Below are 25697 nucleotides of genomic sequence, written 5' to 3'. Positions count from 1 at the left end.
CTCTGTAGTTGGAACATACCCTCCGGTCCCCCTTTTTAAAAAGAGGGACCACCACCCGGGTCTGCCAATCCAGAGGCAGTCTCCCCGATGACTATGCGATGATGCTGTGGCGTGTCAACCAGGACAGCCCCACAGCATCCAGAGGCTTGAGGAATTCCGGGCGGATCTCATCCACCCCTGGGGCCTTGCCACCGAGGAGCTTTTTAACCACATCGGTGACTTCAACCACAGAGATAGGGGAGCCCACCTCAGAGTCCCCGGGCTCTGCTTCCTCCAAGGAAGACGTGTTGGTGGAGTTGAGAAGGTCTTCGAAGTACTCTGCCCACCGGTTCACAACGTCCCGAGTCGAAGTCAGCAGTGCCCCATCCCCACTGTACACAGTGTTAGTGGTGCACTGCTTCCCCCTCCTGAGACGTCGGATGGTGGACCAGAATTTCCTCGAAGCCGTCCGGAAGTCGGCTTCCATGGCCTCACCAAACTCTTCCCACGCTCGGGTTTTTGCCTCGGCGACCACCGAAGCTGCGTTACGCTCAGCCAGTCGATACTCTGGGGTCCCACAGGCCATAAATGCCCGATAGGACTCCTTCTTCAGCTTGACGACATCCCTTACTGCTGGTCTCCACCAGCGAGTACGGGGGTTGCCGCCACGACAGGCACCAACCACCTTACGGCCACAACTCAGATTGGCCGCCTCAACAATAGAGGCACAGAACATGGTCCATTCAGAATCAATGTCCCCCGCCTCCCCCGGGACATCGGAAAAGCTCTGCCGGAGGTGGGAGTTGAAACTCTTTCTGACAGGGCATTCTGCCAGACGCTCCCAACAAACCCTCACGATACGTTTGGGTCTGCCAGGACGGACCGGCATCTTCCCCCACCATCGGAGCCTACTCACCACCAGGTGGTGATCATTTAACAGCTCCGCCCCTCTCTTCACCCGTCCAAACATGCGGCCGCAAATCCGATGATACAACCAAAAAGTCAATCATCGAACTGCGTCCGAGGATGACCTGGTGCCAAGTGCACGTATGGACACCCTTATGTTTGAACAAGGTGTTCGTTATGGACAATCCATGACGAGCACAGAAGTCCAACAACAAAACACCACTCGAGTTCTGATCGGGGGGGCCGTTCCTCCCTATCACGCCCTTCCAGGTCTCGCTGTCATTGCCCACGCGAGGATTGAAGGATTGAATTTTTTGGGGCCAAATTTGACCCCGTGGGCTCTCCAGGGTTAAAAAATAGATATTGTCAATTTTAATTGGTTCCCCATCATCTTATATTCCACAGGGGCTGTACGCAAAATCCTGCGCAATTGTTTGGCATGTTCACATGTGTGGACCCCTATGTATAAACCAAAATTGTTTTTATGATCATTAACCTTTTTTATTCTAATTTCAATTCAATAAGATGAACCAAAGGTTACTCCACATCGGTAAAGGAGTTGGAGGGGCTTTGCTCTGTGTAAATTTAATTTGGGGCATGATCAGATTGTCGTCACACAATCAAGCTGGAATAAGTTAGCGGTGCGCTATTCAAGCATCGTGTACTTGATTCATATCACATGATATCACAACATATGAAAAAAAAAATCCTGGACTACTTTGGCAATGAATTTGTGAGCTTTGATTCTGAACGCCCTTATTCACAGTGTTCTTATTCATTGTTGATCTGCAACTGCTCAGTCTAAGGCCTGTCATGAATTAGCAACAATTCGGATGGTAAATGCCATGTCCTTTGTCTTTGCTGCTAATCTGGGATCCTACAAATTGTGAAAAGAAATATGACCCTGCATGCTATTTAAGATTTCAGTTACCTTGTGAAATCAGTGTAAATACATCTTTCCATGTGTTACTTTATCTTGCAATTGCAATCATCATCCTTTCATGAAATGTTGGCTTTCATAAATATACACAGTATGCACATCTTAAACTACGGTACTCATAACGTCTTCACTTCTTGGTGTCACAGAATATGAAGGAACAAGCCAAACTGTACTCATCTGAGATTAAACAGATTGACCTCGACATCAACAGGACCTTCCGCAATCACGTCATGTTCATGGACCGCTTTGGAGTCAAGTAAGGATTCATTTTAACGCTTTGATCCACAAGCAGACCAATCAACAAAAGGATAACTTCAAAAGACAATACATATAATAGGATGGTTCTCGAGCTTATTTTGAATTTGATTGCGAGAGTGACTGACGAATGCCAAACGTTCCATTTCTTTGTCAATTGTGTTGCAGATTCACAGGCCACTTCAATTCAGCCTGGTAGGATTTTCATGCACTCAAAAAAGGTCCATTCTTTTAAACAAATGGATAATGAAAGATGTCACTTTCTTGTTTGGCAGCTACTAATTGAGAAAACTTCTTAAAGTGAAATGCCAGTGTAGCGGAAAAATACCCCAATCAACAGCTATTAATGGAAACATCCAACTGATCATCTCAAACATCTCCATTCCAGGAGGTCACTTTGTTTAGAAACAGTTCATCCCTTAAAAAAGAAGAGGCCGACTATTAAGTTAAGGTATTGAGTAAGGCTCAAAATAAAGATCAAACATAGTTGAGACGGAATTGAGGAACTTCATCTTATCAATTTAGTTAAATTGGTTTAGATATCAAGCATCCATCCATTTCCTAATCCCCTTATCCTCACGAGGGTCACGGACGTGCTGGAGGTTATTCTAGATATCATTACGTCATGAAATCGGGGAGCATTTTTCTGGTAAGCCTTTACATTTGCAACCCCACTGTAGACTGAGAGAGGGAGAGAAAAAAAAGCAGGCTATGCTTTGGTTTCAATGGAATGTTGCGCTCTACAGCATGATGTCATTGTAATAGATCACTGGCCTATTTTGGAAGCGGTACTGGAAAGTATTGAGCAGCAGTCTCGTTTTAACTGCAAAATGCACATCTCAGTCATAAAAGAAAGTTGAAGAGGTTGGGCTCCTGTTCTCTGAAGGAATGTTTCCAGCCACTGTGTAGTTGATCGCTTAATTCGCCTCCTTATGGTCGAGGGTTAGATGTGGTTTACGCTGTAGACTGTATATTCGCTGTCCTCTATATTGCAGATGTTTTTGCATATGTTACACAAAATATGTAGCTGAGGAAGAAGCTAACAGTGGTTTGCAAGAATGTGGTACCTGTATTTCTGATTATGACCGAAGTCAACTAAAGTCGAAAATTCAAAGTACCTCTAAGTAAAAAGTATGAAGAAAAAAAGTAGCTGTTATTGAAAGGCCATCTACCACGTGATTTTGGATGGGATTTTGTGAATGTTTTCGCTCAAACAATACAAGGTAAAAGTAACAAGGAAATAGTTCACTCAGGTTGTTATTTTGAACATGCCCTCCCTTTTTTTTTGGCAGACAGCAGTCTCTCTTCAATGTTCTGTCGGCGTATTCAGCCTATAACACAGTAAGTGGTACTTTTGCTTCCATCATAAAAAGCACTCTTGTAGTAGTTGAACTAATCAAACTGTTATGAAGGTGATTCAAATCTTTATTCATTTCTTATTTCACCTTCACTGCAAGCATCTGTAACCCGGAAATGACTTGATATGTCACCGCAATATATCACTACATAAGACCAGCTATTGTTGTTGTGCCTTTTTTTGTATTGAGTATTAAGTATTGAAGATGTTACAGTTTATATACTATTCCATCCGTCTCCCCATCCATTTTCTAGTACACTTATCCTCACGACGGTCTTGGGCATGCTGGAGCCCACTACCATTTTATTATTTTTATTTTTTTTCAAAATTATTTTGCTTATTCAAGAATCTTTCATTCATAGGAAAATTTACATCTGACTGTTTGCCGTTCATGTTTGTTTGATTTTAAATGGATAAAATCAATTTCTTTTACAAAAGATAGATCAGTTTATGATGGTTTATTTTTGGAATTCTTTTACACCCCGAGTCGAAACTGTTTTCACATACTTTAGAGTTCACTGCCAAAACAGAGAAGAAAAATCCCAAATATGAGACTTTTATCGCCATGGTGATACTGTTCAAAGTGTGAGGACCTCAACAACTCCCATAGCCAATATTTTCACAATAAAATCCTCAAATTGTAAAATATTGCACGCGTTTACCTCCACCCTGCCATATTTCATGACCACTTCAAACAATTCCAACTTAAAGTTTCACATTCTATATTAAATAAAAGCATTTCAGATCAGTGTCAGCTGTTCAGCATTCGCATAGTTTCTCTACAAACATTTCATCCTATAGTTATTTTTTTTATTATTAGTGAGTTTTTTTTAGCATGACTACAATTGTTAAAAAATATATATGATTAGTCCAGTGTTTCTCAAATAGTGGGGCGCGCTCCCCTAGGGGGGCACGAGGCTCCGTCAAGGGGGGCGCGTTTGACCTCGGGGAACATGCTTTTTAATTTTTTTTTTTTTACTGTCCTAAAATAACGTGCAGTTGCACCTCCACTACGTTAGAGGGCAGTGACGCTCTCATTGGCAGACTTTACGCAGGGAGCATTCTAAGGGAGGAAATAAGACGAGGAGTATGGAGCACTTGGCTTCACTATGACTGCGGTGGCAGACAAGGAAGGATCGATGTGCTTACTGTGTCTAAAAATGTTGGTTGCGGACAGCATGAAGCTAAATAAATTAAAGCGCCACTTAAAGACATTCCACCCCAATCACGCTGATAAGCTGTTAAGAGTTTTTTTTCCAGCAAAAACATGCCGAATATTGCCAACAATCATGCCACTTTGTGACTGCTACTTCAGTAAACTGAAATACAAGTCCCAGCTACACATTGAGCAGGAGCCGAGAGTTGCTGTGCCTTGCTTCAAACCTCGCTTCGAAAAGCTGTGCATTGCAAAACGTGCTCATTGTAGCCATTAATCCAGACATCATCTTTGATTAAAAAAAAAACAAAAACAAAACATAAATACATTTATATAGTTTTGTTTTGCTGGTTAAAGTTCTTTTTTTAATATTGTTCTCTTGATTTTATGTAATTTTATTTTTCAGTATCCGTATGGTTTGACATGGTCAGTCAAAAAATATTTATTGTTAAATTAAGGATTTAATGTAATTTTTGAATTTCAGATGCACCTTAAATCTTTTTCTGTTCCAGTTACTTAAGCTATTAGTTATTGTAAGTTGGTCCGTATTTCTTTCTTTTTTTATTCTCTTATACGTTAATAATGATACAGTGTTACGCAATGGTGTTCTTTTACAATTTTATAGACAAATGATACTGTATATAGTCATGCAGGGGGCGGGGCACGAGATGTTTCCACTTCCTAGGGGGGGCATGACAGAAAATAATCGAGAACCACTGGATTAGTCAAACATATTGGAAGGTGTTAGCAAGTAAGGAGTGGGAGGGTGCTCGGGATTATGTCCAGTTCAGCTGTTAGCTGCAATTCTTAAGGCTAAATGTCACAAAAAAGACTTGGTCTTGGATTTGGTTATCCTGAAGCTGTGATGCCATTTCACCCTCAGGGATGTCATGAGCCAAAGAGCTGTGGGAACCTCTCTGTGTAATTGTTTTCACCTTGTCCTGTGCTCTGCAGGAAGTGAGTTATTGCCAGGGCATGAGTCAGATCGCTGCACTGCTGCTCATGTACATGAATGAAGAAGACGCCTTCTGGGCTCTGTCACAGTTGCTGACCAACCAGAAACACGCCATGCATGGTGAGATGATGTTTTGAAGATGACGTACACTGTTGTGCTCCGAAGAATAGGAAATGGTCATTGTATGTTGCTCTTGGGATGTGCAGGGCCATGCAACTTCCTGTTGGGCGTTCTGATTTTGCTCTTTCAAACAAGGATGGATCTCATTTGAATGTATCTCTGTTGTCTTGCCCACAACGTCCACCCATTTTCCCTTCTTTCAGGATTTTTTGTTCCCGGTTTCCCCAAACTTCAGAGATTCCAGGCACATCATGATCAGATCATTTCCAAACTCATTCCCAAACTAAAGAAACATATGGTGAGACGTCAGCGTGTAGTGTTGCGTAGTGCACACAATACACCTGTAAAGATGGAGTGGCGTGTACAAGTTTTCAATTCTAATAAGAATTACCATAAATGTGTTTCTCTGCAGGACAAAGAACAGATGTCGACAGGCATTTACAGTACTAAATGGTTCTTACAATGTTTCATTGACAGGGTGAGTAAATTCACAAAAAGACACAATAGTTCATTGACAGTAGTACCAATCACACCTTATTTCCACCATTTACATTTCATTTTCACGGTTTTTTTTTGCATCAATTAAACTACCACGCATTTTCCAATAGTGCGGAAAATACGGCAAATCACCTAAGTGGTCCATTATAAAATTTCTTTGAAATCCCATCCATATTCATAGTAAGAGTAGGCGATCTGGGGAATTCGCCCCCCCCCCCCCAAAAAAAACAAAAACTTCTGAACAATAATTAGATGACAAAAAATAAGTCAAAATCTGAACTTGCTTCACAGAAACATTACCTGTATACGTTTCGGAACATATCTTTCTCATTCATTTTTTATTGTTATTGCTGCATGTATCTTCTCCAAAATATTGTGAAACAATATTCTATGGCCATATTTAACAATGAAGTTATTAAAATGATGTCCAGGCTTTTAAAGGGTGTTTTTGTTCATGTTTATTTCACTTAAATGTCACCCTTTTATCCCAAATGACAAATATCATCACATTTTGAACAAGTACTGGTCTACTTCTGCCAACTATTACAGCTATTAGAATGAGGAAAAGGTGTTTTTAAAAATTCTCCCTAATAAGAGATATCAACAAAGTTTGATGTGTCATATGCAAATGTCCACCATTTCCAGCTACTATAGCAGTCAAAATTAAAAAAAAAAAACATATATGTTTTATTTGATACATGGTGATTTGTATCACGGTACCGTACTTGACTTGTTACATGTCAGCCTCGCAGTGCATAGGTGCATTGCTCGATTCCAGCTCCGGCCTTCCTGTGTGGAGTTTGCATGTTCTCCCCGTGCCTGCGTGGCTTTTCTCCGGGTACTCCGGTTTCCTCCAGTAGGTAAATGGAACACTAACTTGCCCCGAGGGGTGACTCTGAGTGTGAATGGTTGTCTTTGTGTGCCCTGCGATGGCTGGCAACTTGATTGGAAAATGCAGGGAGCGTGATTTGTGCACTTATGTCACCCTGGAATATGTTATTTATGGGTTTGTGGATGTCTTCCACACAGACGGTAAGAAAAATGCATCTACATTTAAAGTCACAACCAATACAACGATCTTTTGGTGGATAGTTTTCAAAGTGTGGCAACTTCAGTCCTGTCAACAGTGAATAATTCCCAGGCTGACGATAGACTCCTCCATTTCCTCAGTTTGAAACAATGCTGTCTTGCACTCGACTTGGCCCATTTAGTCATGTGGCCACTGATTCGCGAAATGAAGACTTATCACTTCCTGCTCCTTTGCAGTCTATGAATGCTGACTCGTTGAATGAGGACCTTAATAACTTCCTCCTACTTTGCAGCCAAACAATGGATTTAATTAAATCAAATTGCCCATTTTGAAAGGAACATTGATGATAAAAATCAATGACGATATATATTGCCCACTACATAGAGCAGGGGTGCCCAAACTTTTTGGATCGAAGATCTACTTTTTGATCAACTAACCTCACGGGATCTACCCTTACCGGCGCGCGCACGCACACACACACACACACACACACACACACACACACACACACACACACACACACACACACACACACACACACATTTAAGATTTACCTGCTTTATTTTATTTTAATTTTTTTTTTTTGTGAAAATGAGACTGATTAGTGTGCAGTGTATATTAACACAAAAAATATATTACTAACATGTACAAAGACACACAAATGGTTGTTTGTTTTTTTTCTTCTCGACACTCCTCGGATCTACTTGGGACCTGCCTTAGATCTACCGGTAGATCAGGATCTACCTAATGGGCACCCCTGCAGAGTATTGTATCGTTTTTGTTTTTTTTTAAATCTCTGGAATGCTGCATCAGAAGCAATACGAACCGTTCCGCTTTCCCAAACCAATTTAGGCCCACAATTCTGTGGTGGGGGTTTGGCACCGTCGGCTCACTGTCAGCACTTCTCTTTCCCACAGAGTCGTCTCGCTGTGGGCTTCTAAAACAAAACTAAACAAATTGTCCGCTTTGGCTAGAAGAAGATCCCACAGATTCAATAATCCATCGTGATGATGTGATTTTTGCAGACCCCGTTTACTTTGACCCTTCGCCTGTGGGACATTTTCATTCTGGAGGGAGAGAGGCTCCTCACCGCCATGTCCTACGTCATCTTGAAGCTACACAAGAGTAAGATGACAAGCAGCATGCCATTGATATTGTCAGTATTTTTAACACACTCTTACGTATCATAACATATTTTTTAATCTTCATTTCTTATTTACTCTTTCTACATTATTTGAGGAAACAGGTTTACTCGGGCATTAATTTGTGTGCTTTGCCTCTGTCTTTCACATGATGATGCCTCACCTTGAACAAAGTAATAGTTTGCCCTGTTGAGATATTCTTAGCAAAAGAATCGTTCATCTTCTGTCTCAGTGCATTCGGACGGACGTGAACACAGCGAAGAAACTCCGATGCCAGCCAAAGCAATTACAAACACGCTCTAGCTCCACTGGTTAGCGCATACCTAGATGTGAGATTGAGTTTGTCAACGTGTGCCCTCCTGCAATTGACTGGCAACCAGTTGAGGGTGCCCCCCGCCTATTGCCCGGGGACAGCTGGGATAGGCTCCAGCACACCCCCGCGCTCCTTGTCAGGATAAGCGGATCAGAAAATGGATGGATGGATGGATAGTATTTAGTAAGGGACATTTTTGGTTGTGTAGTGTATGATGGTGGTCCATGCAAGCTGTTTGAGCACTTTCAGCTCAGACTGTGAAGTTTTGAGGTGTATGTTTTTGTATCATTTGCATGATCTTAACATAGGCTCATGCGTGTATATCTGTATTTGGACAGAGCGTCTCTCGAAGATGTCCTTGGAGGAACTTCGAGAGTTCCTGCTGGAGCGCATTGCTGAGACGTTTTTTTACAGTGACGAGATGGTCATTGAACAGCTACAGGCCTCTATGACTGAACTACGAAAGATGAAGCTGGATCTTCCTCCCCCAGGTATATAACTGGTCAATTTAATCCTGACTGCTTCCAGATTGTGTCTTATTTTTGTACGACCACAACCAATGCACCGAGTGTGGAAAATATCTCATCAACCTATATGTAGTGCCTTTTCCAACAACACAGGACAGTGCAGGCCTGGCACAGATACAACCTGGAAAGTTGTTTACGATGGAAAGTAGCCACTGGCTAATTCCTGCATATTTACAGTGAATGTTCATCAATATCCACCGCCCCTTTTAAATAAATCCATTGTAAATTGCAAACCATTCATATTCACATCTCTATTCAATTTAGAGCAATCAGTGAACCTAAAATAGAAGCTGGAGTAGGTTTCCTGGAGAGACACTAACACAAACACAGCAACCAGATGCGAGATACACACAGAAAAACCCAAAGCAACACATACAGTATTCTGTCCACCTGAAATGTTTTTGAGTGCTAACCGAACCCAACCGCTCCACAAAATGTTTCTTTGAACAGTATTTATCTACTCGTTTTCTCAGGTAAGCCTGAAGAGTTGCCACGGAAGCCTTTGGGCCAGGAGCTTCCAGTGCTGCTGACTCCACTGGCGCCATCCAGAGGAAAGCCCCCCACGGGCAGAGGTTGTCCCAAAGCAGGACTCAGCTTGCACATCATATCCAACCAGGTCGATTCCATATCCCCTGACCAGAGCCCTACCAAAGACATCAATGATCTCCATCCCGTTGATCATGAGGAGGTCCCTCTTCCTTCTCCTGACCCTATTATCATCCATAACCAGGCCCTGTACACTTTAGATGACTTCCCACTTACGGGACCACCGCCTTACCAGCCCCCAGAGAGTCAAGCAACTGGAACTGATGATCAGCTCTCACAGTCTTATGAGTGGGAGATTGAGGTGCAAGCTGACCACTCAGGACTCACAAATATACACTCAACAGAAGTCACTCCTGCGACAATTAGCACTGAGGGATCATCCAAAAGGGTCCTAAGGACTCTATCGGCCCCCATATTTTCTGCTCAAATGGAAAGTGAAATGGCAGCAGAGATAGCGCAGGGTAGTTCCCTAGTCCAGCTGTCGGATTCTCTGTCCTCCAATAGGTCCCTGAGCCAGGACCAGGCCTGAACACTTGATGAAAAATGCCCGTTGTTTGTTCGAGGCTCATAATTGGTCCTCTCCATGTACATTGCATTTTGACTGCCTTGTGAACATTCTTTGCTCTGTGGAGAGGATAGCACGAGGTACATTTGCACCAGTCGGTGGCGGTGTTGTCCCCAGTAAAGTATCAACACAACTTTATTTCATTTCTTCTTATTATTATTCTTGTCCATAAAGAATTGCATTTTTGAGGAACTCACCACGAACAAAAAAAAAAAATCCACCAAATTTAGTACACGCATTGAGCATGGCAAAATAAAATAAAATAAAACTGAGGGTGGGGGACCCTTTAAAGTTGCTATCACGACTAATGACACAAATAGGACGAAAGCCCTCTAAAATATAAATGTTTTTTCCAGGCCTTCTATATTTGCAAAGATTTAAGACCCTCAAAAACAGCATCATATTTCTTTGCAAACTGCGCATCACCATGGCCGCAGAACGCGATGAAAATACAACGCTTTCAATAATGGTCGTCTAAAACATCTTCAGACGAAGGACAAGAGAGACGATTGGATCGATTCTGAGGTAAGGAGTTGAATGCCGCTACAAGCATGTTTCTTAAGTTCTTCTCATGGAGACAATTCGCCAAACCTCCCGCTTATATGATTAGTTCTACCCATGAACATCATCATCCAGGAGTGATTTTCCAGGCCCCGTGGAGAGGACCCTTGAGCTGTGTATTTTGCTCAGCTTATTTTTCATAATGGTCAGTATTTGAAATACTGTAACTCTTTTTCAAGATTTCCAGTATTCTAGTGTTTATAATCAATGTCTTCATAGGAAATATAGGATCATTTTCATTTTAAACTTCAGAGCTACTTAAGCTTTGTGTAATACAGTTTCAAGCAGAAAAGTCAAATACAGGTATCACTCTTTTTGACTTATTTAAAATGTTTGTAGGTTTGATTTTTTGGGGGAAAAATCGTGGAACAAAGATTGTGAAACCTTTGCTTGGCCGTTTGCCTTTTTGTACTGATATTTTGAGGCCTTGTTTGAAGCGATTTTGCTTCTTCGGCGGCTACCGGTTAGAGAACAGCAGTTCGGCAGTACGGTATCCCTTCAGCAAAGTTCCAAATAAATGTACCAAAGGCGAACGAAAAAGTGTCCGAATGTTACAAATCTCCACTACGACGTCTGACACTTACATTTAAATTCAAATTTCAAATTCATTGAGCTTTAGTATGGAGGTAAATTTTGGTGAAAAAAACAACTACAATGGAAATGTCATACATTTATAATTACGGCAAAAAAATGTATGAGTGTGTGTGTGTGTGTGTGTGTGTGTGTGTGTGTGTGTGTGTGTGTGTGTGTGTGTGTGTGTGTGTGCGTGCGTGTGCGTGTGCGTGTGTGTGTGTGTATATCTACATATATATTGCGCGTCGTCCCGCACGCGGTCTGTCCTTCCGTCTGTCCCTTTTCAAAACGTACCTACTTCACCGCGCCCCCACTGCGCCGCTCAGGCAGTGGCTCAGTACGATCGCGCGGGCATCTTAGCGAAAAAATGTTGTCTACCCACAAGCATTGCAATGAAATTGTTAGTTATTTAGTAGAGCTAAACATCTCTTTATTTTCGCGATAAGCAATGAAGATGAACAAAAAGTTGAACCAAGCAACAACACTTTTGTGGGCCGAAGGCCCACCTTACCAGCCTTCCGCAGAAACTAGCTGATGAGCCGCCCGGAGGGCGGCGAACCAACTAGTGTGTGTGTGTGTGTGTGTGTGTGTGTGTGTGTGTGTGTGTGTGTGTGTGTGTGTGTGTGTATATATATATATATATATATATATAGGAGTGATATATTGCGTTTATTAAATTATGACGGAAGTGACGCAACAGCGCACGGTATGGCACCAGCTTCCCGTCGTAGTTCAGGCAGAGCTACCAGGGAAGTCACAGGGTAAGTCAGGTTTCATTGACGGTCCGGATTCATTCTAGTTTAATTACAATATTTCACTTTGTTTTCCCTTTTTCTACGGCGCTGTGTATTTAATTAGTTCCCGGAATTGTTCCGAGTCCACATTGCTTTTTGTGTCGTCATTTAATTTAAGTTTTGTCGAATGAAAGTTTTTTATCCATTGAGTTAACAGGTGTTTTTTTTTTGTTGCGCAGTTATTTTCTAGACTGAAAAGCCCCGTGACTTCACCTATCTTGCCATACTGTGTTGCAGGTAATGCTTCTTTCCTTTTGATTGTACTGTATATAGTTTTTCGTGTTGTTTTTCATTTGACTATTAGTGTGGCTGGCGTGTACCCGCGCGGGTTGTCGCGGCCGCCATTACTGTGCATTGTGCAGCCGTTCTGCTGCATGTGATGCGTTCAGCGGCATCACGTAGATGCCAGTGAAAGTGTGTTTTTTTTCCTTTTCTTTGTAAATGGTTAATATACGATCACCTATGTTGTATATTTTGATTTGTTGTGCATTTAGCTTCTTGTGGATGATGTTTAGTTCAGCCAGAGCTACCAGGGAAGTCACAGATTATTTTCTAGACTGAAAAGCCCGTGACTTAACCTATCTTGCCATACTGTGTTGCAGACAATAAAAAAAGGGAAAAGCCACATCCTAGTGTCTGGTATTCTTGAAGCGGCAGCAACGTGAAGCTCGAGACCATCATAGTTGTGACCCCCGTCAATATATATATGTATATATATATGAGTTGTCTACATTTAGTAGGAACTCACTATGTTTCGGGCTGATGCATTTCTCTCCTGTCACAAAAACCTGCAGTACTGTACATTTAACGTCAATACCACACCAAGCAGGCTGGAATCGAACATTTTAATAATTAAAGCCAGAGTTTAACAGACATAAAGTAAAGAAAATGCGCTTGGCATCCATCCATTTTCCGAACCGCTTGATCTTCACTAGGGTCGCGGGGGTATCCTTGCATGTTAATACAAAACACACAATAACGCATCGTTTTCTGCTCACAGGAATGAAATGGAAATTCGGACAAAATGACCGGAGCGGTCAGCAGAGTTCAACTCCAGCTCTGTGCGAAAGCGATGCTGAACCTAAAACAACCACAAGATGGCGGCGTTTTACTGTTTTTGAGCACAAGGCTGCACTGTCCTCTGTCTTTAAACAATAAAAACTTGCTATGGGACCTACATATTTAATTAATAATCTAAACATGTTCGTTGCAAGTGTGATTCGTCAATGATTTGAAAAAAAAAATCCGTCTGAAAAAGAAATGAGTGATCTCCATTAAAAATCGCTTAATGCATTAAATATTCCAAGTACGCCACTGATATACTCAAATTGAGTCCAACAATAAATTACTGAATAGAAAAGGAGGCTAAGGGGACATATTCATTCGGTGCAATTCTAACAGTGAGCCAGCCCGCCATGGCAGAGGCCTCAAGTCATACTTTTCTTCTTTTTTTTTTTTTAAGGCTGATGTATCCTGCGTTTGAAGCGCAATGACCAGTGAAGGGAACAACAAAAGGGAGAGGCGACACCGTGGACAAACAATGCATCCTAACATTTACAAACTCAAAACAAAGCAGAGTTTATGCTTTTCAGTTTTGCAAACTTTGTGAGTGGTAGTGTTTAGAAATTGTGCCACAACAAGCACTGTTTGAGTTAAAGCATTCAGGGGACAAAAACTGAATCGGTGGTGCCACGGTGTCCCACCCAAAACGCCAGGTAGCGCTGTGGAGCAGATGTGGCGTAACTTGAACGGTGCTACTGGTTTTGGGTCACTTTGATCTACTGGGCATCATCGTAGTTGGCTTGTGCGCAGTCACACTTTTCATAGCTCCCCCCACCTTTGGCAGTCAGACCAGCCCGGAGAAAATCTTACTCTGAATGCCCCGAGCCGCTCCATGAGTTTAAGTCCCATACATTGATCTGCAATTCTGCATCATGTCCAGCGGTTTGTTCGTGAAAAACGTGGAGTCACTGAGCCTCGATTCGGGCATCGCGGCTCGATATCCTTGCCGTTCCCTCAGGCGGTCTTCCTTTGATAGGCTGAGTCAGAATCAGCAGGGTCACACCGTCTCCTTGTCCAGCAGAAACGGAAGTTGGGACACGCTGAGCACGCTTCCAGAAGATGCGACGGACTGGGTGGCCAAATGTCCCATCCTACCCGAACTTGAAGAGTATCCATGGACCGAGCAGGAGCTGAGAGAAGTCGTGCAGAAGGCAATCGGTTCGGATGATGCGTTCACCGCAGAAGCAGTCCGCCGACTTTCCGTGCTGCTCGGGAGGGCTTTGGTGCGGATCTCCAGAGAAGCACAGCGGCTGAGTGATCTCCACAAACGATGCACACGGCAGGAGGTGCAGAGCGCCGTGAGACTGGTCCTGAGCTGGACTTTGGCCGACAAGTGCATTTTCTCCGCGGTGAGGGCGGTGTCCCTGCACTGCATGAGCTCCTGGGATACCGTGCGTCAGCTTGGCAAATCCGCGCGGTGCGGGTTGTCCCTCTCGGTGGCTCGCTTCTTCAGATGGATGGTCGAAACGCGCGTGTCGGTGCGCGTACACGACTTCGCCGCTGTCTACCTGACGACATGTGTTGAACGTTTAGCGGAGGAAGTCGCGGGTCGTGCGTTGCAGGCAGCCGGGTTCACCCCCACATTGAGTGATGAGAGGGCCGGCAGCATCACCTGCTATCCGATCACCGCCGAGATGTTGGAAGCGTCCGTCAACAACGACACGGAGCTGTGGGGGCTGCTCCAGGTCTACGAACATCTCATCTGTGGCAAAAATGCAAATGGTCAGTAACTCCCAATTACACAAACAAAACATTTGTTTATTTTTGATGTCAGTCGAAAAATACCAACTACTATGTGCTTCGCTGTTTTCAGCTTGTATGTAATCAGTACAAGTCAATGGTGACAACTTGCACGATCAAATGAGTGATAAAAGTTGTCAATTTATGGACCCTATGTGACAGTGGCAGGGGCCCTAACAGTCACAGCAGCAACCCCACAGTTAGAAATACATTGTTGTTGTAATCTCCATATCAGAGCATAATATTTGTAAAGGCCCGGGCTGTGATACGGTATCTTTTTAGATGGAACAAGTGGTCATAATGCTTTCTGGTTGGTAAGAAACACGATATGTTTAAGATACCAATTTTGAAAAAAAAATTGCACCCGACAGGTCCTCGATATTATTCAGGTCCTCGATCAAGTGTGGTTTTGGAGGATGCGATGCACAACAAAAACAAAACATGTTTCCAAAAAAAATGCCGAGCAAAGTCTGACAACAGCATTCTTTTGGCATCCATATCTCATAACAATTTGATGTAAGGTTCTTAGGACTGTGTGAGGTAAAAATCTGTGTAGAGCCAGAGAACCAAGCAAGTATTTAGACAAGATGATGCAGAGAAATCAACAGATCTAATCTTTAAAAAGAGGCCACCTAATTCTATCCACAATTTATTTCACACCATTAATACAAACTATGAATTCTAGAAGCAGTGGATTTTTCACAGTCAGTATTGTTGTATTTATTATGATCACATTGAAATTAAACATCAGGAAGAAAAGTAAATACATTAGCAGATCTATCAAGTATACCACCCTGTAGGGAGGCGTCATGCTTCTCTGTCTCTGGCTCATTGCATGCTGGGATGCAGGCCAAGCTCCGATGAGGCTGAACAGGAAAAGACGGGTGGAGGAAGTGAGCGAGTGTTGTTAGCCCGTGACCCCACAGAGAACACAAAGGGGCTCTGATTCCATCTGAGCCTGCAGGAGGCACGCGGTTCACGGCACTCAATAGTGTCTGTTCCACACACCAAACAAACACGCAAGAGCTGCCTGTCACATCCCTTGAACAAAACACACCATACACTTCTCTCTTTTAACAAGTGGTCGATTTCTAGTGCCGGTTCTGATGGAAAAAAAAAAGAAAGAAATCATTCATTCATCTTCCGAACCGCTTCATCCTCACGAGGGTCGCGGGGGGTGCTGGAGCCTATCACAGCTGTCTTCGGGCTGTAGGCAGGGGACACCCCGAATTGGTAGCCAGCCAATCGCAGGGCACACAGAGACGAACAACCATGCACACCGTCACTTACACCTAGGGACAATTTAGAGTCAAGTCAACAAGTCAACAGTATTTATAGAGCACTTTCAAACAGCTATCGCTGCATACAAAGTGCTGTACATGGAGCGATTTAACATACACAATAAACAGTAAGACGAAATGGTAATAAAGGCGGTAGAAAGCACCAAGCAGTAAAATTATGCTGAGTCGAAGGCCAAAGAATGCAAGTGGGTTTTGAGGAGGGCTTTAAAGATGGGCAGCGAGGAGGCTTGCCGAATGTTCAGTGGGAGGTCATTCCAGAGAGATGGACCAGCAACAGAAAAGGCTCGATCCCCTCTGAGCCTCAGTTTAGCTCTTGGTACTTCTAAAAAAGACTGGTCCACAGACCTGGGGCGCCGGGCAGGTGTGTAGGGGCGGATGAGCTCAGAGAGGTAAAGTGATCAATCAGCCTGCCATGCATGTTTTTGGAATGTGGGAGAAAACCGGAGTACCCGGAGAAAATCCACGCAGGCCCGGGGAGAACATACAAACTCCGCAAAGGGAGGCCGGAGCTGGAATTTTGGTACCTCTGCACTGTGAAGTCGACAGAAAGAATTCAGTCAAGGAAATTTGAGAAAATGTTTTTTCTCCACTTTAAATTAAGTCCCCAAATGATTTTGTCACTGTCAAATAATAATAATAATAATAAATCAACACTACAAGTAGATTGAAACTTGTTAACGCATTTTTATTGATAACTAGTGATATAATTATTCTCTAAAAATAGAATAACAATTTTAAAATAATAATAAATATGTGGCACGCACTTTATGTGAGGGATTTTAAAAAAGCTTTAATTCACTACATTTTGTAGCTATGTTTGTTTCTTTATGTGACACATTGAATTTCCTATTTGTCTGTTGGTTGTCAGTCTAATTGAAATTTGCCATGATTTAAAAATAAGTCATGCTTTTGCACACCCTTTGCCCACAATAATGTTCGCACAATAAAAAGAAATGCAGGTAAATTGAAATAAGAATGATCTTAACCGTTTTGTTGTGAAATGAATCCCTGTTGGGTGAACTTACAAGTCAGTTTATCTGTAACGGGAATTCCATGATTGCATAGAATTTCCAAATCTTGGATACTATTCATGTATGAATTAGTTTTTGGACACACATTGTAAGACAAAAGAAACGTACACATAGACCTGTTATACTCTTGTTGAACTGCAAGGGTATGTTGACCTCAGCCATAACTTATTAATTAAAACAAACTTTTTCGGGGGAGAAAATGTGTTGTCCCGTAGCTAAACACAGGAGTTGCTTTATTCTTGGCAGCAGAAAAGGACTGTTGTTCTCTCACAGGCTCCGTTTTCATTTGGGAGACACACATAAACGAATACTTGATCCAAAGATGCTTTTGAAACATGGCCTCGTTAAGTGTTTTTATTTTTCATTGATTCTAGTTGAGGGAAATGGCTTAATCGCTCTCAAGTCTGAATATAAACCGTGCAGTGTTCGGCGCAGTCGACGAGCTGTATGTGTGTGCGCGCCTGTGTTTTTAGGGGCCACAGGTAGAATCACAAAACAGTGGCTTGTGTTTTGTTCTCCAAAGACTGGTCTCCTGTTGTGTATGCATGAATAGAGCCCAGTTCACAATTTTCCTAAACACAACAGAGTAATCGAAACCAATTTTCTGGCACAATTGTTTCTTGTCAACAAAATATATTATTAGTATTATTTTATTATTATTAATGTCCTAAAAATCTATTTAGTTTTCCCCCAGGTGATTTTCCTAGGTCACAGTAATGCTTCTGGTCACGCTGATTTTTTAACACACTTATTTCCAAATACAGACCAGTCAAGAACATCAAAGGTAGGCAATGAAAATGTTGCTTTACAGAGATGTGGCATTGCATCAACTTTATTTTTAAAAATCCCTCCACATATACTATACTCAGCAAAAGTTTGGGATATTTGGCTTTCAGGTAAAATTAATGGAAAATGTAAAAAGTTCACATGACAGCTATGTCATATGAAAGTAGGGCATTGAAGTAGAAGGATGCATTGGTGATTTCATCATCTCAAAAAATTCGTTGAAACAAAAATGAACAACAATGGTGGGTACACCACAACAAAAAATCTCAACGTGTCAATAACTCAACAAACACGTGCCCCATGCCAATGTAGCGGCCATCAGCATGGGATGTGGCCAAACAACGTCCACTTCTACATCTTTCTGTGACTCTTCCAGTCTCTCCGTATCTCTATTGCAACCTGCTGATGACACTATATGACACTCTAAGCTCAGTGGCCACTTCCTGTCTGAGAACAAACATCATGTTTGAATCATCTCAAAAGGCAAAGTTCTGTTGATCCATTGGTAGGTGTCGTCTTGATCTCATGATGGCAAAATGTGACAAGCATGATGAGGACGACTTTTTAAACACCAGCTCTAAGTGAACCAGGACATTTATTGGTCGATTCAAGGACGCCGGTTGTGACTTTTGCCGTTAAGCTCCTTGGTAGAGTACAGCCACCTGTGCAAAAAGTACCGAAACATATCAACAGTTGGAAATGTGCATTCAAAAACTTAGAGAAGGGCACAGTAAGTTCACTTGCAAAAGTTTGAAAGCATTTTGTTCGCCCAAAAGTAAAATATCCCTAACGTTTTTGTGAGTAGTATACATTTTGGAAGTTTGAAGCCAAGTCAGAATTAAACTGCAAATATTGGCATGGTTAAAAATTCCTCATGTTGTTATGCTTTGCGCAGATTAAAAAATGAATTGCTTCAGAAATTGTCTTCCAGGAAAGGAGAATACCAGACAAAACATTTTGAAACCACTTAAAAAGTCAAATCATGTATTCATTCGTTCATCTTCCGAACCGCTTGATCCTCACTAGGGTCGCGGGGGGTGCTGGAGCCTATCCCAGCTGTCTCCGGGCAGTAGGCGTGGAACATCCTGAATCGGTTGCCAGCCAATCGCAGGGCACACAGAGACGAACAACCAACCACGCTCACACACACACCTAGGGACAATTTAGAGCAGGGGTCACCAACGCGGTGCCCGCGGGCACCAGGTCGCCCGTAAGGACTAGATGAGTCGCCCGCAGGCCTGTTCTAAAAATAGATCAAATAGCAGCACTTACCAGTGAGCTGCCTCTATTTTTTATTTATTTATTTTTTTTGCTATTGTTGTTTAAATCAGACTTGCATGTAACTTACAAATGACAACATATATATAAAAACACTTAAAATTTAAAATGTTTTTTGTGTTTAATATAAATGAACTCTGACCTAGTATAGTTCATAGCGTTTGTTGCGCTCATACAAACAAGCTAGCAGACGCAACGAAACTGAGGAGAAGAGTTACCCCAAAAAATGGCAGAAAAAAGAAAGAAAACATCATTTTCACGACGAATGGGAGGAAGAGTTTTTTTTTACCACTGTGAAAGGATCCTGCGTGTGTCTCATTTGCGGGGCAACTATGGCGGTAGCAAAGCGGCACAATGTGGAGAGACATTTCACTACATGTCACACAAGTTACCACGCTAACTACCCACCGGGCAGCGCACTGTGAGCAGAGAAAGCCCGTGAGTTAAAGGCTGCTTTGTGCAAACGGCAGTCTTTTTTCACTAGACCGGTTAAAAACTCCCAAAAAGCAACCGAAGCCTCGTTTAGAGCTACGCAATTCTTGATTAAGAAAAAGAAGGCATTTACAGACGGGGATGTTGTCAAAGAAGTAATGATGATAATTGCTAAAACTGTGCTTGAAGACGAGAAGTATGGAACCGATGTACTCTCCAGTCTCTCCAATGTTCAACTCGGGGCAACTACAATCGTAAGAAGAGTGTCGATGATGTCTGGGAACTTGGCCGACCAGCTGGACCGTGATCTGGTGAGGTGCCGGTGGTTCAGCATCCAGTGTGACGAGTCGGTGGACGGCAGCAGTACGGCTCAGCTGATGGTCTTTATCCGGATGGTGTTTGATGATTTCTCCACAAAAGAAGAACTTCTGACACTACTGCCCCTGAAGACAACTACGAGAGGAGTTGACATTTATGACGCAGTGAAGGAGTTTTTGGTGGAAAAAAAGGTGCCGCTGGAAAAGCTGGTATCAGTGACTACGGTTGGAGCTCCTGCTATGATTGGCCGACACACAGGATTCGTTGCTCACTGTAAAGCTGACCCAGAGTTCCCAAACTTTCTGCAGTACCACTGCATCATACACCAGCAGGCCTTATGTGCAAAAGTGATCTGCTTTGAGCACGTAATGACACCCGTCGTGAAGATCATAAACAGCATCCGCTCCAGAGCTAAACAGCACAGAACATTCAAGGTACTTTTGGAGGACCTGTCAGCTGAATATGGTGACCTGTTACTGCACACAGAAATCCGATGGCTTAGCAGGGGACGAATTTTGCAACGTTTTTTGTCACTTTTGGGTGAAATCAAAGAGTTCATGCAGTCCAGGGGTGAGGACACCGTGCTGCTGGAGGACACTGAGTGGATACTTGACCTTGCATTTTTAACGGACATTACTGGGAAACTGAACAGTTTGAACTGTGAGCTGCAAGGCAAAGGTAAGACTGTCGCCGATATAAGTGCTTTAAATGCATTTAAAGCTAAGATGATCCTTTTCTCTGTGCATTTACAGAGAAAAAAAGTGCTGCACTTTCCCTCTGTGCAGATGGTGCTGAAAGACAATGCTTCTGCATCTGAGGCTTTTGACAAAGTTGCAGAAAAGTACTCTCAGGTCATAAACAGAGTTGGTCAAGAGTTTGAGAACAGGTTTTGTGACCTGGATCAGCTTGAGCCATGTGTGTCGTTCATTTCTAACCCTTTCATGAACGTGGACATATCATGTATTGCTGAGCAGTTAAGTGCAACATTCAGCCTGGATGCTGAACAGGTGGAGATTGAAATTGTAACACTGCAAAATGACCTCCACCTCAAAGCCCATCAGGCTGCACCAAACTTTTGGTGCCTTCTTGACACAGAAAAGTACAGTGGTGTATGCGCAGCAGCTATGAAGGTTGCAAGCCTGTTTGGTTCAACTTATCTTTGTGAATCAGCCTTTTCTGACATGAACTTCATCAAAAACAAACACAGAACACGCCTCACTGATGCACATCTGCAAGACTCACTCAGAGTTGCAGTGTCAAGTTACACACCAGAGTACAACACACTGGTTAACAGCATGCAATGCCAGGCTTCCCACTAATTGACATAGAAACAGATAACAGATTTGGTGTCCAGTTCAAAGTGTGACATGATTTATTTAAAAATTTGAGAGTTGATTTTTGTATTTTACATGAGTTATTATTTGTACAAACATGGTGCAAAGTAATTCATGATTTGTTAAAAAATGTTAGTGGCTAGCTAGTTAAAATGGGATATTGTGATTTCATAATACTGTTGTAGAAGTGATCATTTTCAAATGTTTGAAAAATATAAAAATAAAGTGTTGCATATTGATATTTATCTGTTTCTATATATTTGTTGTGAGAAATCATTAACATGATCAGTGTTTTCACAAAGATAAATATCATTAATTATTAATAATAACATAGAGTTAAAGGTAAATTGAGCAAATTGGCTATTTCTGGCAAATTATTTAAGTGTGTATCAAACTGGTAGCCCTTCAAATTAATCAGTGCCCAAGAAGTAGCTCTTGGTTTCAAAAAGGTTGGTGACCCCTGATTTAGAGTGTTCAATGAGCCTGCCACGCACATTTTTGGAATGTGGGAGGAAACCGCAACACCCGGAGAAAACCCACGCAGACCCGGGGAGAACATGCAAACTCCACACAGGGAGGCCAGAACTGGAATCGAACCCGCCACCTCCGCACTGTGAAGACAACGACTGGACTACCGGGCCACCCTCAAATCATGTACTGTACATTTAATCATGCAGAAGAGGGTAGCACTGATGATTAACCGCTGGAGGGTCCTGGCTTGAAATGAGTGTTTCATGTTTTAGGCATGGCAGAGCAGATCTAATCCACACAACCACACAGCTTCTGGGAGCTCAGGGAGTTGATACCATGGATGATCAGGTGGGGAGAGTTTGCGCTAAAACCTTGGGAAGAAATTGGCAGTGAGTTAAAGATCATATGAAAACCCACAATGGTCCCAGAAATTACTTGAAATTGATAAAATTGGTCATAATCATGCAGAAGAGGGTAGCACTGATGTTCCACCGCTGGAGGGTCCTGGCTTGAAATGAGTGTTTCATGTTTTTGTTTTTGTTTTTGTTTTTCAAGTTTGCACAAGTTCTTCTTCCAAGCTGTTAAGTTTTGTAAATGTCTGTCTGTGATCAGTTGTGCTTCACAGAGCCACTTCTATTGTACTCATAGTGGATGCAGAACTTCAACTTGGTCAGCATTGAGTTGGAGAATTGATATAAATCAGAAACAATTTGCACTGAATTCTTGCTATGCCGAATAAGTGTAAAGTTATCCTAAAGTACAATGTACTGACTCAAAGGAGTTGAAGGGTTGCAGAATATAGAGTGTGCACCATATTTCACATACTCTCTTTGTTGATGACGATTTCAAACTAGCTCGCGAGCTTGGTCAGCGAAGGCTTTTCGCAATTGTTCTCACTGATGCTCTTTTCATTGTCAGGAATATCAGTGTCAGCAAATAGTTGCTCCAGCACAAAAGACAGGGAGGGATGTGCATTGTGCATCCCAACACTCCCACAAACTTTAATTGGTTTGACTGGAGAATGTCTTTGGTTGACGGCTTTAGCCTATAGTGACATGTAGCAAAGCCGACCTGAAACAGAATGTCCAAACACAGGAAAGGTTGCGTTTAATACCTAGTGGACCAACAGATATTCATGCATTGAAACTTCTCCAGGCAGACCGATGTGTTTGCGCTGTTACCAAGTCAATTCAGTCCCAACACAATACGACCTTCTGAGGCCCTTCATCACAACTCATGACAAGTTTGATCCCAACTATCCCCCCAGTTCAAATTTGCGCAAGGAAAAGATTAAAAACCTCACTGAAAACTAATAAAACATGCCGTGACTTGGCTCGGGCTGACACAGTCCAGGAGGGAGCAACTGCTGCTTCTCTCCGTTGCATGGATCCTTGGCAAGAAATGTAAAAAAACGTTCACAAATGCGGAGATGATAAAAGAATGCATGCCTGCTGCTGTTGAGGAGGTTTGTTTTTATTTAGTTTGCCATTTACCTCCACTATGATAGAATTGCATAGTACTGTACTGGCCTGAATATAAGACGGCCCTGATTATAAGACGACGCCCTCTTTTTCAAGACTCAAGTTTGAAAAAATACTTTTTGAACACCATATTCATTTTTATACAGAAAATAATTACAGTACAGATGATTATAACAATATATTTGAGAGAAAAAGCATGTAATTTTGCCTCATTCAAATCTTAATACCTGAAAATTTAAATATGTAAACAAAACTGCAATCACATTCGTAAATGAATGGCTTCTGGTTTTTGAAATGTACATTACAATACATCACAACTTTTCCTCAGCTGCCGGTTAACCTGGCCGATCTTTGACCCACTTTTCTCCAGATTGTCGCTACGTTTCTCCATTTTCTGTTATCTCTGCTCTTATTTTCTTCTCTTTTCTCTTTTACCGCTATTTTTTATTTTTCTTCTTCGTGCTACCGCTATTTTTATTTTTATTCCTCATGACAGGGGTTCACTTTGGCCTGGGGAGTCAAGTTCAGCATTTGCTTCAATATCTACCACCGTGAATGGGCATAATGTCTCGACCCCGAATATAAGACGACCCCCACTTTTTCAGTCTTATTTCAATGCAAAAAACACTGTCTTATATTCGAGCCAATACAGTACGTCCATGCTGTTAATAAAAATAACCTTCAATCATTAATTCATTCAGTTAGTGACGGGCAATAAAGTGAAAGAACAAGTCAATTATAGCAACCCTCCCGCCCTTTGAACCCTCTTGCCCAGTGAAAGAAGTGCAGACCTTCTCGTTAGTTGCCTCTGTGTGTAGTCTAGGCCTGTCCCCTTTTTGAGAGTTAAAGAGAGTACAATAAGTGTGCCTCGAGCTGCTGTGATATGCCGCTGTTGTGTGTGTAATGTGACTGATGGGTTTCAGTTCCCATTCAGAGATGTTGGCAATCATTTCAGGGCATTCTCTGCCTTGCGTTCTAAATCAATGGGCTCAAGCCCCCCGCACCACCAAAACAGTGTTTAGAAAATGGATGGATATTTACAAAACTTTTTTTCTCTTGAATAGCACACACAATCAATTTTGCTTGCAAAACCAAAAATGTATTGCACAGATACAAAGTACTGAAGAGTGACTTCTTGGTAACTTGTTTTGACTGTTTGAGTTTGTGCATGTGCTTAGGTGAGATGTCATGGCCAGCTCATGTCAAGCATTCCAAAATCGTTCCTGAGGTATCGCTGGAGAGCCAGGAAGACACATATATTCAGATGGAGCTGCGGATGTTGCAACACGCCCTGCTTGTCACCTGTGTGGGCAGCATTGCAGAACTCAGTAAGTGTGCGTGTATGCTGGGGGGTCGGGGTGGGGTTCTGTGCGTGTGCCGCTATCATTACAGTTAGCTTCTGTGTTTCGTGTATGTTTGTTTAAACTGTGACCAGTGGTAGCCTCATGATCTTTAACCTGCCAACACCCACACAATTCATAACAATATAGGGCTTGTGGCCAGAATGAAACAAGGGCACCTTCACACCATGCAGGCCATAGCATTTCATTATCTCATTGCAGGTTTTTTTTCTTAGCCCTACCCATTTCGATGCCTTTTCGATTCAAAGTTGTTTATTTGGCTTGCTATATTGTCAATGGCTTACCATTACAACATTGTTTTGCCTCACTTTTGTTGTAAATTATTTGTAAAATTGGACTACAGCCATCAAGTAAGATAAGAAAACTGTTATTTGTCTCACAATGGAGAAATTTCAGATTTACAGCAACAACATTACGAATGAATGAGTAGAAGAACAAAAAGTATATACTGTAAATAATATAAACAATAAAATATAGAGTGGCGGCCCGGTAGTCCAGTGGTTAGCACGTCGGCTTCACAGTGCAGAGGTACCGGGTTCGATTCCAGCTCCGGCCTCCCTGTGTGGAGTTTGCATGTTCTCCCCGGGCCTGCGTGGGTTTTCTCCGGGTGCTCCGGTTTCCTCCCACATTCCAAAAACATGCGTGGCAGGCTGATTGAACACTCTAAATTGTCCCTAGGTGTGAGTGTGAGTGCGTATGGTTGTTCGTTTCTGTGTGCCCTGCGATTGGCTGGCAACCGATTCAGGGTGTCCCCCGCCTACTGCCCGAAGACAGCTGGGATAGGCTCCAGCACCCCCCGCGACCCTAGTGAGGATCAAGCGGCTCGGAAGATGAATGAATGAATGAATAAAATATAGATACAGTATCAGCATATTAAAGATGGGT

At 42.4% G+C, this 25697-nt stretch overlaps 2 protein-coding genes across 3 annotated transcripts in view; both read left to right on the top strand.

Moving 5' to 3' along the window:
• Positions 1-10427, top strand: part of si:ch211-71n6.4 (USP6 N-terminal-like protein) — a 55689-nt gene extending 45262 nt beyond the window's left edge. For both annotated transcript variants that reach the window (XM_052063942.1, XM_052063941.1), the window contains 8 exons: positions 1972-2081; positions 3373-3421; positions 5548-5668; positions 5872-5966; positions 6081-6146; positions 8222-8321; positions 8990-9142; positions 9652-10427. In XM_052063942.1, coding sequence (XP_051919902.1) covers positions 1972-2081; positions 3373-3421; positions 5548-5668; positions 5872-5966; positions 6081-6146; positions 8222-8321; positions 8990-9142; positions 9652-10253 — 1296 coding nt within the window. In that variant the 3' untranslated portion in view covers positions 10254-10427. The remainder of the gene's footprint in view (positions 1-1971; positions 2082-3372; positions 3422-5547; positions 5669-5871; positions 5967-6080; positions 6147-8221; positions 8322-8989; positions 9143-9651) is intronic.
• A 298-nt stretch (positions 10428-10725) lies between these two features.
• LOC127599712 (ankyrin repeat and BTB/POZ domain-containing protein 2-like) overlaps positions 10726-25697 on the top strand; it is a 31525-nt gene continuing 16553 nt past the window's right edge. Inside the window, exons 1-4 of the mRNA XM_052063874.1 lie at positions 10726-12184; positions 12397-12454; positions 13218-15001; positions 24630-24779. Of these exons, the coding sequence (XP_051919834.1) occupies positions 14152-15001; positions 24630-24779 (1000 nt within the window). The 5' untranslated portion in view covers positions 10726-12184; positions 12397-12454; positions 13218-14151. The remainder of the gene's footprint in view (positions 12185-12396; positions 12455-13217; positions 15002-24629; positions 24780-25697) is intronic.

This window comes from Hippocampus zosterae, chromosome 4 (assembly GCF_025434085.1).
Source record: "Hippocampus zosterae strain Florida chromosome 4, ASM2543408v3, whole genome shotgun sequence".
NCBI classification, from domain to species: domain Eukaryota; kingdom Metazoa; phylum Chordata; class Actinopteri; order Syngnathiformes; family Syngnathidae; genus Hippocampus; species Hippocampus zosterae.
The sequence above is the reverse complement of the archived record's forward strand: the minus strand, read 5'-3'. Positions and strand labels throughout refer to the sequence as shown.